Source organism: Narcine bancroftii, chromosome 1 (assembly GCF_036971445.1).
Source record: "Narcine bancroftii isolate sNarBan1 chromosome 1, sNarBan1.hap1, whole genome shotgun sequence".
NCBI classification, from domain to species: domain Eukaryota; kingdom Metazoa; phylum Chordata; class Chondrichthyes; order Torpediniformes; family Narcinidae; genus Narcine; species Narcine bancroftii.
This window is the reverse complement of record NC_091469.1, coordinates 40833520-40846219: the sequence shown is the minus strand read 5'-3', so window position 1 is coordinate 40846219 and position 12700 is coordinate 40833520. Positions and strand designations below refer to the sequence as shown.

At 41.2% G+C, this 12700-nt stretch overlaps 2 protein-coding genes across 10 annotated transcripts in view; one reads left to right on the top strand and one right to left on the bottom strand.

The window, feature by feature from the left end:
- The window catches only part of LOC138757368 (MOB kinase activator 3B), a 108105-nt gene that overhangs the window by 58525 nt on the left and 36880 nt on the right, over nt 1–12700 (bottom strand). For 4 of the 6 annotated variants that reach the window (XM_069924566.1, XM_069924604.1, XM_069924596.1 and 1 more), the window contains exon 1: nt 1783–1893. The exons of the other annotated variants lie outside the window; for them this stretch is intronic. Coding sequence is in view for 1 of the 4 variants with exons in the window: in XM_069924622.1 (XP_069780723.1) it covers nt 1783–1871 (89 nt within the window). In the remaining 3 variants the exon portion in view is untranslated. Of the gene's footprint in view, nt 1–1782; nt 1894–12700 lie in introns of those variants that run through there. 6 annotated transcript variants of the gene reach the window in all.
- c9orf72 (C9orf72-SMCR8 complex subunit) overlaps nt 1935–12700 on the top strand; it is a 49436-nt gene continuing 38670 nt past the window's right edge. For 3 of the 4 annotated variants that reach the window (XM_069924531.1, XM_069924554.1, XM_069924544.1), the window contains exons 1-4: nt 1935–2000; nt 3038–3521; nt 6034–6129; nt 9001–9065. In XM_069924531.1, the coding sequence (XP_069780632.1) occupies nt 3078–3521; nt 6034–6129; nt 9001–9065 (605 nt within the window). In that variant the 5' untranslated portion in view covers nt 1935–2000; nt 3038–3077. Of the gene's footprint in view, nt 2010–3037; nt 3522–6033; nt 6130–9000; nt 9066–12700 lie in introns of all 4 variants that reach the window. The other variant, XM_069924534.1, reaches the window with a different exon arrangement.

Below are 12700 nucleotides of genomic sequence, written 5' to 3'. Positions count from 1 at the left end.
CCTCCAAAAGGTGGTGGACACAGCATAGGACATCACAAGCAAAACCCTCTCCACTATTGAGTACATCTACAGGGAACGCTACCGTCAGAGGGCAGCAGCAATCATCAAAGACCCACACCACCCAGCACACGCTGTGATCTCGCTGCTACCATCAGAAATGAGGTAGAGGTGTCACAAGACTTGCACCACCAGGTTCAGGAATAGCTGCTACCCCTCCACCATCAGACTCCTCAATGATAAACTCAATCAAAGACTCATTTAAGGACTCTGACTTGTGCACTTTATTGATTTTTATTTGACCGCTCAGTATTGCAGTTATTTACATTTGTTACCTGTTAACATTTCTTTTATTGTTTACATATTTATGCTGCGTACAGTTTATTTTTTGAACTAGTAATTATTGGTAATTCTGCCGTGCCCGAAGAAAAAAGGAATCTCAGGGTTGTATGTAATGTCATGTATGTACTCTGACAATAAATCTGAAATCTGAGATATGTGGCCAGAAAGGGCTTAGATGGCTGTAGACCAAATGCAGGCAAGTGAGACTAGCCCAGAATGCCAACTCGAGTGGAATGAATGAATTGAGCTATATGGTCTACTCCATTATGTTGAATCATTCTTAAGTTCTCAAGTTCTGTGCACATATTGCCATTTTGGTCCAAAACAGCCCCAACAGTTTTCCTGGTTCAGATTTATTGTCAGAGTACATACATGACATCACATACAACCGTGAGATTTATTTTCCTGCGGGTGCAGAATTACCACTAATTGGTAGTGCAAAAAAATAAACCGTGCAGTGTTAACAAAGAACTGTAAACAGATAATGAATGTAAACAAACTGACTGCAATAGCAAACAAAAGGAACAATAAAAATAAATGAGTCTCTGACTCAATTTGTTTGATGGTGGAGGGGAAGCAGCTGTTCCTGAATCTGGTGGTGCAAGTCTTATGGCACCTGTCTCTTTCCTGATGGCAGCAGCGAGAACAGAGCATGCGCTGGGTGGTGGGGGTCTTTAATTATTGCTGCTGCTTTCTGAGGGCAGTGCTCCTTATAGATGTGCTCAAAAGCAAAGAGGGATTTTCCTGTGATGTCCTGGGCTATGTCCACTACCTTTTGGTGGGTTTTACATTCAGGGGTATTGGTGTTTCCATACCAGACTGTGATGAAGCCAGGCTTTCTCGGGTCATACCAAACCTCTGCAAACTGCTGAAGAAGTAGAGGTGCTGATGTGCTTTCTTCACAATGCCATTGGTGTGTTCTTCATTTGTTCATAATATATTTTATCAAATGTTTTTTGGAATTTTCTTTAATCTTATCCGCAGGTGATATTCAGTGCCCCATCTTTACCTAGTAGTTCAGTGGTTGTCAAACTTTTTCTTTCCACTTGCATACCATTTTAAGTAATCCCTATGCTTTAAGTGTCCTGTGATTAGTAAGGGATTAAAGTGGTATGTGAGTGGAAAGAAAAAGTTTGACAACCACTGTTTTAATTGTACCTAATTGACTCATTATATGCAGTTTCATAACTCCAAAGTAACTGGCCAATGACAATTTTTCTCAAGCAAAATATTTCACTAACAATTGTGTCAAGAGCAGTTATTCTCAACCTTTTTTTCCTGACTGATATTTCACTTTAAGCAATCCCTTACTAATCACAGAGCACTTATGACATCGGGAATACTTAAAGTGGTATGTGAGTGAAAAGAAAGGTTGAGAACCACTGTCCTAATTTATTGATCATTAACATCCTCCCACCAACTTTTCGTTCAAAACTTGCCCACCTGTTCACACCAAACCTCCGCAAACTGCTCACGTAGCCCTGAACCCCATCCATCCTGATCCTCAGGTGTTCACACTCCTCTCCCACCATCCTGGGGCAGCTTGTTTCAAAGCTCCCGTGACCGGACGTGACGTCCAATGTTTTTCAGTTCGACTTCCTGCCTGCCAGGAGGACCTCGGTGAAGATGGTGTGTGGGTGTGAGTTCAGTGAGGAGGGATGGTGAGTGAGGTCAGAGCTTGTGAAGTGGGAAGGGATGGCAAAGTGGGCACGGCGGTCCAGGGGAAATCATGTGCTGGAGGGGTGATGAAGAGGAGAACGAGTGGGAGAGGCCGTGTACGGCAGGATGGGGGTGTGATTGGGAAAGGGAGGCGAGGGACGAGTGTGTGTGTGGAGTCTGAGAGGGTGTAAACACAATCAGGACAGGAGAGCAGGGGGTAGAATCAGGATTTATGGTCATGAAATTTGTTTTTTGCGGAAGTCACAGTGCACATATTCATATTATAACTATCTCACAACATTATATATAAAAATAGTAGTGCATGAAAAATAAGGTAATATCTTTGGTTCATTGATTATTCAGGAATCTGATGGCAGCAGAGTAGAAGCTGTCCTTGTGCCGTTGAGTGCTCATCTTTAGGCTCCTGAACCTTTTTCCTGATGGTAGCAGAGTGAAGAGGGCATGGTCTGGGTGGTGGGGATCTTTGAGGATAGAAGCTGCCTTTTTAAGATACTGCCTCCTTGTCCTTTTTAGAGTTAAGTCTGGTGCCTGTGATATTGCAGGCTGAGTTAACAACCCTCTAGATTTTATTCTTGCCCTGAGAATTGGTGCTTTCATTTCAGACAGTGATGCAACCAGCCAGGGTGCTCTCTGTACACCTGTAGAAGTTTATGAGTATAGTTGCTGGTGAGTCTTCTTTGTGATTGCATCAATGTGGAGGCTCCAGGACAAAATCTAAGAGATATTGACATCCAGGAATTTGAAGTTCATCTCCTTGGTTTTGCTGATGTTGAGTGCAAGTTTGTTATCATTATACCTTTCAATCAGCTGATCTATCTTCCTCCTGTACACTTTCTCAGTGCAGTTTGTGATTTTGCTGACATCTGTGCTGTCATCGGCAACTTGTAAATGGCATTGGAATTGTGCTTGGCCACATAGAATGAGGGTGGTTGGCTAGACTGGGAGGGTGTATTGTTTCGGGAAAGATTGAGCGATTATAACCAAATGCCATTTTTTAAAATCACTTTTTAACTTGCAGATGTTTTCTGATGAGATTTAGGGAAGACTGAGCTATCAACATGTGTGCTGCTTGCCCACCGCAATCCCCAGCAGTGGCAAAGACAGAAATCATATTGGATGGAGACTCACCATTGCTTGCTGCTACTTTTGCTTACTGGGACAATATTCTTGGTCCAAGAGTCAGACACATTTGGGCCCCGAAAAGTGAGCAGCTACTGTTGAGTGATGGGGAAATAACATTTTTGGCCAACCATACATTAAATGGAGAGATCCTGCGGAGTGCCAAAAGCGGAGCTATTGATGTGAAATTTTTTGTACTTTCCGAGAAAGGTGTGATCATTATCTCATTGATATTTGATGGTAACATCAATGGGGATCGTAGCACTTATGCTTTGTCAGTGATACTGCCACAGACAGAACTGAGTTTCTACCTACCGCTGCACAGATTATGTGTGGACCGACTCACGCACATCATTAGGAAAGGAAGGATATGGATGTACAAGGTGAGTTCATTTACACATTTAACATTAGTTTTTACTTCATGAAACATTAGAATCTCCAGATAATTATTATTTATTTCCTTGACAAATGTATTGTGACAAACATTTGGAATCCTAGTCTTGAATGATTTATATTTTTAATGTATTATACAGAGTCATTCTCAGAAACAGCCATACCTAATCAGATAATCATGGATCTCATCTGATGCGGAGATTGTTCAAGATGCAGCTCTCCCACCCCCACCCCTCACTCTTGTGACTGTAATACTGATGTATTTCAGTCTATGTCTGAAATATATACAACAAATGATTGCACACATGGATCCCAGTCACTACTAGGTTATTTAATCTCAACTCTAGTTAGGAGACAAGAATTGTCATATGTCAGCACAGCAAATGAGAGTAAAATTCAGCCAGGTTATTGAATCTTGAAAGCAAGCATGAGGATTGAAAAGACCTTGGTTGTTAATTTGCTTATATTTGAAAGCCTGCTAGTATTTGCTCTAATGGCTCTAGTTTGAAGAATATGTGTACAAAAGAAATTGTGAAAGGTTCATTGAGATTGACTTCAAGCTTTACTAGAAAAGCAATATATTTTTGTTGGTTTTCGGGGACCAGAAGAAACAAGCGTGATATTGTGTGAGGAAAAACATGAAAATTGCAGAAGCAGCAAACCAAAATGAACTAGATGGACTCAGCAAATCGGGCACCATTTATGGAGAGATGTGGATCGTCAATGTTTAAGGTTGGAACCCTTTTTCAAATTTTGAAAAAAAGATCCTGATTGAAACATTGAGTATTTATATCATTCCATTGATGCTACCTGACTTACTGAGTTCCTCCAGCTTCTCTGATGTTGCAATGTCCATCTTTGCTATTTTTAATCTATCCTCCGAACCACCTGCCAAACCAAGTAATATCATTTATGCCTAGTGTGACTGAAGAATATAAGTAGGAACAGACATAAACAACAACCTCCTCAAGAATACTTTATCATTCACTAACATTATGGCTGATTCATTCTTGTCAATTCAGATTCCTTATAATAAAAATAGATAGGATTGGTACAGTCTGAAGAGAAACCGTTTTTAAGTGTTGTGTCAAAGATCCTTCATCGGATCTAAAAAGTGAGAAAACAAACAGACACAACTTTCTTTTTGTTTGGTGGGGCTGGGGTGGAGAGGGAGGAGATCGTCCTTTGGAATCCTTTTAAATCCAATGGCTTGTAATTTTGGACTCTTCTATAATGGAAAAAGTCTGTGATCTTCATCATCTTATGACCCCTCATGATTTTGTATACAGTGCCCTCCATAATGTTTGGGATTTTGATCACCATTGGAGTTTGTTGTTGTCATTTTTCAACATGAGTTGTGCCAATGAAAGTCAAAGAAGCCATTATGAGGCTGAAAAACAAAAATAAGTGACATCGTCCAAACCTTAGGATTCCCAAAATCAACAGTTTAGAACATCATTAAGAAGAAAGAGCATACTGGTGAGCTCAGTAATCACTAAGGCGCTGGTATTCCAAGGAAGACTCCACTGCTGATGACAGAAGAATTCTCATCATAATGAAGGAAAATCCCCAAACACCTGCAGATGTGTCATGACTACTGTTTGCAAAGACTTCATGAACAGAAATACAGAGTATACACCACCAGTTAGCCACAGAAACAGATGGCCAGATCACAGTTTGCCAAGAAGTATTTAAGAGCCTGCAGAATTCTGGAAAAAGGTCTTGTGGACAGATGAGACCAGTGATAGCTCCCTTCCTATTTCTGACTTCCATCTACACCGATTCAGTGGACACTCCCTCTGCAGCTTCATACTTTTCTATAGCTGTGACACCTCCCACCCTCCCCTGCTCACCCACATCCCACCTTTTCTATCTCCCATCCTGTTCTTTTTAAAGCATCTAATCCCTAGTACCTGCATCAGCCAATCTTGCCCTTCCTCCAGCCAAGTTTCAGTAACGGCCACAACATCGTAGTTCTATATACTGATCCATGCTCTAAGTTCATCCCCTTTATTCCTAATACTCCATGTTGAAATAGACACATTTCAAACCCTCTAACTGGCTATATTTATGTTTTGTCCCCTGCTTGTCCTTCCTCACCAACTCAGAACACATAGCACCATGCTTTTGTTCTTCTCCTCCCCTGCCAAACCAGTTTAAACCCTCCCTAACAGCTTTAACAAACCTGCCCCCCCCCCCCCCCACCCCAGGATATTGATAAGCCTATCCTTTTTGTACAGGTCAGACCTTCCCCAGAAGAGATCCCCTGCACCAACCTTTTGGTCACGCATTCTCCTGTCACAACTTCCAGTTCGTACCCTCTGTGGCGCATGGCAGAGGCAGCAATTCTACCACCCTTGAGATCCTGATTTTTAACTTCTTTCCTCACTCCCTATATTCCCTCTTTAGGACCTCATTCCTACTCCTATCTATGTCATGTTCTCACTAACGTCCACTTCCATAAAGTATTGTGTTAACAATATGTATTCTTCTTTCTTATAGGGTCAGAGCATTATTTCCTTTGTAACAACAGAAATCACACCCATCATGGAATTATTTTCATCAATGAAAACACATGGAGTCCTAGAAGAAATTCAAGTGAGTTTAAAAAAAAAATGAAATTTATTAAATTCATTTGAGAAATTTAGGGTACTGCCATTGATAGAGTAAGTCCTGCCTTGGTTTGACTTGCCCAAATTCAGCATCTCACACTTCTCCAAGTTGAACTGTATCTGGTGTTCCTTAGCCCATTTCCCCATCTGATTGAGATCCTGTTGTAAATCCATGTAACTTTCTTCTATGTCTACTGAAGTATACATTTTCTTGTCATCAGCAAACATCCATATCCAAATAATTTATGCATATTACAAAAAGCAAGGGTTGTAATACTGATCCCTAAGGTACTCCACTGGTTATGATCCTCCAGTCTGAAAACTGCCTTCCACAATCACTCTAACTCCTATCACTTAAGCCAATTTTTTATTGAATGAGCTAGCTGGCCTTCCATACCAATCTACCAAGTGCTTTACTAAAGTTCATATAAATAACATCACTTGTCTTTTCTGTTTACCCTCTTTGCCACCTCTTCAGAACATTCTATGAAGTTCATCAGGCACTATTTCCCATGCACAAATCCATTCTGGCTCTCCTTAATTTTCTCCTGACTATCCAAATGTTGATAAATTTTCTCTCTAAGAATCCTCTCCAGCAGGTTGCCTACCAATGATTTCAGATATGCAGTTACCTGGATTTCCCTTGAAGCCAGCACATTTATCATCCTCCAGACATTTGGAACCTATCCTGTCCTCAGCAGTGAGTTAAAAATGTCTGTTAAGACCCCACAATTCCCTTCTTGCCATCCCACAATATTCTAAAACGCCTCTGGTCTGGTTATGGAGACTATCCAACTTTATATGATCTAAGATTGCTAACTCTTCACTACTGATGTAGGTCTGTCTTGGGTTATCTTCAGTTACTTCCTTCCTTCCCACTTCTGCCATCCTGCTCCACAGCATACACATTCACAAAATATTCATTGAAGATCTTCCCCATCTTCTCTGGCTAGACACGTGGATGCTGTGATGGTGAGAACAAGTTCGGAAGGTTCAAGAAGTAACAAGTACTAGACATGATATATTAACAAACAATACGGTTTATTTACACTAAGAGGAATTCTCAACTGGGAAGACACAGACAAAGCAATGACACATAAATTATGCACATTGGACACTGGTTAATCTTTAGCCCCTTTTATACTGGCACCTGTCCCAGGAATTAACTGGGGATTTACTGGGACAGGATCCAGTGGAAAAGGAATGCTGTCTGAATGCTGGCATCAAATGATGCCATTTCATGCCAGGTATTAACTGCCTCTACCCCTACTCATATCCCTGACATTTGCTGATGCCGGCATGCTGATAAAACTAGTGGAAAAGGGACAGCAGAAAGTCACCTGTTTCTAGTTGAAGGTAGAACACTCTAATTCCCAGGGATGAGTGTGTTCAGTGGAAAAGCAATTAGTGTCCCACTTAAAGGCGGCCCAGTAGAAATGGCACTATCCTGAGACACTACACATCCAATTAACTGGGATGCCAGTGGAAAAGGGGCTACTAATAATTGCACCTCCATATCAATCACTGATGATCGCAACTTTCGATTGTGAAGCAAGGGTTAAACAAACCTGCCACCCCATCTACAACAAGCAGGCACACCACACTGATTAGCAAGACAACAAGTCTGGTTACAATTTACAATGGGTGAGATATTAGTCTTCCCCAGGTGCATGCCACAAAAAGCCCCCACTGTTCTGGCATACACTTCACAACTCGTTATCCAGCGTCGCGCATAGCTCACAACCTGGATCAGATCCTCTCAATCGATCATCCAGCGTCACCCATGGCTCGCAATCTGGAGTGGAATTCAGAGGTTATGTCAAGGCCAAGAGAGAGAGAGAGAGAGTTGTTCCATGTGGGAGTTTTGTACAGCAGCCGGCTCGGGTGTGCCCATGTGACCTGTGAGAAACAGTTATGTCTGGGTGGATGCCAATCCAGGTATGCCTCTGTGCCCTGTGAAAACAAATTGCGTGACAACCCCACTTGTAGATGGATCTAACCCTTGATTGGCAGGTATGATGACTTCCAACCTGTTTCCTGCTGGAGAGATCAAGTGACCTTCCGTACAACACAGATATCCACCCTACGTGTCTTGCAGATGCATAACTTTGGTGTATTAATACAGTGTTTTCTTTTAGATATCAACAATTTTGAAGTATGCTGTATTGTATTAAATTAAATTGTTGAGTTTCAGTTGCAATTATAAGCATAAAAGTAGATTACGGATATAGGTCTAGTTACTTATTTGACTTGGTCCTATAAACTTACAAACCTAGCATTTTATTACTAATTATTATTTTCTTTCAAATAAGCTTTGATGCCAATTCTACCACTCCAGTTAATGGTAAGAAAATACTCCAGAATCCCTTTGCAGTGAAAATAGTTTAAAATCTCTTTAGTTTTTGCGAAAATAGCCTTGTTTTATTCATTCCCACAAAAATATTTAGCTGTTTTCCTGTTTCTGACTTTGGTTAACAGGAACTATTAGCTGGATATACTTTGCTATTTTATCCTCTGTAATTTTTTTGAAATAAAGATTGATAGTTTGGTTATCTCTACTCTGGCTTGGATGATTCACTGATTAAAAGCAACTAATTTTTAAAAGATTTTATAATTTGTATTTTCATTATATTTTCTGTTTGTAATTTTAAAATAGTAGTTTAAGCATATGTTGTTACTCCTGCCTTAAAAAAAATCAATCCAATTGACAAGATCTGAGGTACTCGGGTTCTCTGTTTCCATAATTTTCTTATCTCTAAATTCCTATTAACCAGTGTGCATTTAGATCTTTGGAGTAATTGCTATTGGATTTATGGTGAGAGGATTTGATTTTAATTTGGATGTTAATTTAATTCAGATTAAGGATACTGTTTTGAATGATGATGACATTGGCGATAGTTGCCGTGAAGATTTTCTGCACAAGTAAGTATATACTTTAACTGTTGAAATTGTCTTACTGGGAAACATTTGAACTATTGTTAATGGTCTGCAAACTCATTTGGCGTTCGGAATAAGTGTGCAGGCAAAACTTATTTTTCAAAGAACCTGATCCAAATGTTGTACAATTTCATTATAAGTATGGAATAGATTAGTCACATTGATTAGTCTGAGAGTTGGGTTATTAATTTTGAGTTTTCTGATTTCATTATTTCATTAAGGACCAGCTTCTAACCTGCTTAAGGCTGTATTTTTCAGTGACTAGCAAGTTTATTTGAATGAAATTAATCTAAAGCTTTTTTTCAGTATTTTATTTCTGGATTCAGAAAAAAAATTTGCACTGCTTTTTAGCTATTTTTGCCAGGATAATAAAGCCACCATTCTCAATCCTTTTTCTGACTATGGCCCCTGTGAAGCAGTCACATTCAGTTGGTTTCTTCTGAACTTCTGTCCTACTGCCTATATTTTTTTTAAAATTATTATTTCGGTCCCACTTAAATACGTGGTGGCCCTTGGAGGAGCCATGCAGCCCCTGTTGAGAGTGGTTGCTATTAGCTATTTAAGTGTTGCTTATCCAAAGAGGGAGAAAAAAAGAATCTGGTATGTGCTTGGCTATCAAGAACTGCCTCGCAGCAAAACTACCAACCCTGCCTGTTGCTCAATATGATTAAATCTAGACCTTGTGAATACCTCTGCAAGCAAAGTGCCACCTTACCATAGTCAACGTTTATGCTGCAATTCTGACTAATCCCAGTGAAGTCAAGGATGCATTTTATAGTGAGCTGAAAACCACCATCAGTAGCGTGGCAACTTCTGATAAGCTACTGTTGCTGGGAGACCTTAATGCTCATGTTGGCAAAGAGTCTACTGTATGGCGTGGTGTAATTGGATGCCAATGGATTGGCAACAGCAACGACTACTGCTTCTCACAATGTACACAAAATTCAAACTGCTTTACTAACACACTGTTCAGATTGCCAAACAAGCTCAAATGCACATGGGTGCATCTGCGATCTAAAAGCTGGCATCTTATTGACTATGTCATCACCCAACAACGAGACAGCTCTGACTTTTGTATCACCAGAGTTAAGCGTGGAGCTGAGTTCTCAACTGATCATCGAATGGTGTGATTGCATCCATGTTTATCGATCAAACCTCCACACAGACTGATTGGTTCCAAACCACCAAAAAGCTGAACACCACCAAATTGAAATACCATGAATGTGCTGATGCCCTGAAAACCTCCATGGAAACTGCGCTAAGTAGACTGGTTGAGAATCCACTGGACAATATTACTGAGCACTGGAATGCTTTCAAAGAAACGGTCTACAGCGCTGGCTAGGACCCTGGGGAAAGTCGAGCACAACCATCAGAACTGGTTTAATGAGAACAACCAATCTGTACTAGACCTTCTAAGAGCTAGTTGCTCACCAAGCTCTTTGACACCCAGACTCAAGTTCCAAACATGCCTTTTTGGGTACAAAATCAACTTTGCAGAGGCAGCTCAGAGATGTGAAAGACCAGTGGTGGGTGAACAAGGCCAAGGATTTACAAGCCTTTGCTGACTGTAATAACTCAAGAAGCTTCTATGTAGCAAGGTACCTCACAACTCCTGAGCAAAGACAGTGTATCTATCTTCTCTGAGAAGCCAGAGCACATGAAAAGATGGCAAGAACACTTCTATGAGCTGATGAATAGACCAGGAACCATCATAGATGAAGCACTAGGCAGAGTATACCCTCGACCCATATTGTTCAAGATAGATGCTCCCCCATTCTTCACAAGGTAATCAAAGCCATAAAAGCCAACAAATCTCCAAGGCCAGATGGTATGGCAGCCAAGATCTAACAGTATGGTTGTAACACACTGACATCATGCTTGCACCAGCTGTTCACAAAATTGTGGGGAGCTGCAGAACTATCACAAGACTTCAAAGACACATCTACAAGAAAAGGGAAACAAGAGATTGCAACATTTATCATGGCATCTCTTTTGTCAGTTGCAGGAAATTGCCTTGTGAAGATCCTCCTTAGATGTTTGGTGTCCAACATCAATGACAACATCCTTCCAGAAATCCAGTGTGGTTTTCGAACATGCCATATTATAGTGAATATAATAATCTGACTGAGTAATGTGTTGAGCAGCAGAGAAGTCTATGTCACATTTATTGATCTAACTAAAGTTGGTAGAGGTGGCCTGTGGAAGCTCTTACCAAAATTCAGTTGCCCCCCCCCCCATGCCTAACCAACATCATCCGACAATTCCATGAAGGTATGGAAGGCTGCATCAATATGTGTGGTGAGTTGTCAGACCCATTTCCCATCAGCAATGGGATAAAACAGGGTTGTGCTTTGGCTACTACTCTGATTGGACTATTCTTTGCTGCTCTTCTTCAGGATGCCACATCAGACCTGAAGTTAGGAGTCTTCCTACAAATGAGGGCTGATGGTGGGCTCCTCAACCTTGCAAGACTTAGAGCAAAATCAAAAGTCAAGGATTTGTGGCACACGAGCTAGAGTTTGTTGATGACTGTGCATTGGTTGCCCACTCTCTCGAAGACTTACAGAAGATCACGTTGCTTTGCCAGTGCTGCTAAGAGTTAAGGACTGACAATAGTCTCAATGCTGCCAGCAGGTTTTGCTACCTAGGCAGCACAGTAACATTCTCAGTTTCTCTAGATGTAGAGATTGACTCAAGAACCAGAAAGACCTGCTTTGCCTTTGGTCATCTGAAAGATCAGGTTTGGTCACAGAACATTAGGTTGGCTACTAAGTGCAAGGTGTACAGGGCCGTTGTCATATCAGCCTTGCCCTATGGATGTGAGACGTGGGGCCCATATGAGAATCACTTGACTAACTGCAGCAGCATCACCTATGTTCTCTGATGAAGATCACCTGGTGAGACAAGGTCTCCAATGTAGAGGTCCTTTCTCGAGCTGGAATGCCAGTTTCAACTTTGGTGGTGTTAGCCCAACTGCACTGGGTAGGACATGTCAGAATGCCTGACGGAAGACTGCGTAAGGACATCTTGTACAGCCAACTGTCCAGTGGTACCCAAAAATGAAGAGGCCAGCAACTACCATACAAAGATGTTCTGCACAGGAGCCTCAAGAAAGTTGACATTGCCCCATCAACATGGGAGGAACTGGCTCAAGATCGTTTGCAGTGGAGGGACGCCATCAGAAAAGATGTGGACGCTGTTGAGGAAAAGCTCAAAGAGGCATCAGAGGAAACGCACTGGAAGTGTCACAACAGAACTTCTGCTCCTGTTGCCCCTCCAGGCCTCACCTGCCAAGTATCAAGGATCAGCCTGTATTGCCACTCCAGGACGCATATATCAAACCCCACAAACTGACAGAAAGGAATCAACATCATCCTATGGGATGGATAACCAGAAGAAGAAGATCCTTGCAGGATAGCATTTAGCTGTCCATATGACTGATGTTACCATGTTACAATTTATTTTCCTGCTAATGATCTTTCAGCAATGCATTCATTTCCCTTGTCTATTTCTTTTCTTCTGTTAGCTTTCCAGGAATTAGTTCTGAATCTCATAAATGCATTTTGCAGGATTTCAGGCACCTCTTTATTTCCTGACTTCTCTTTTCCCTTGCACAATCT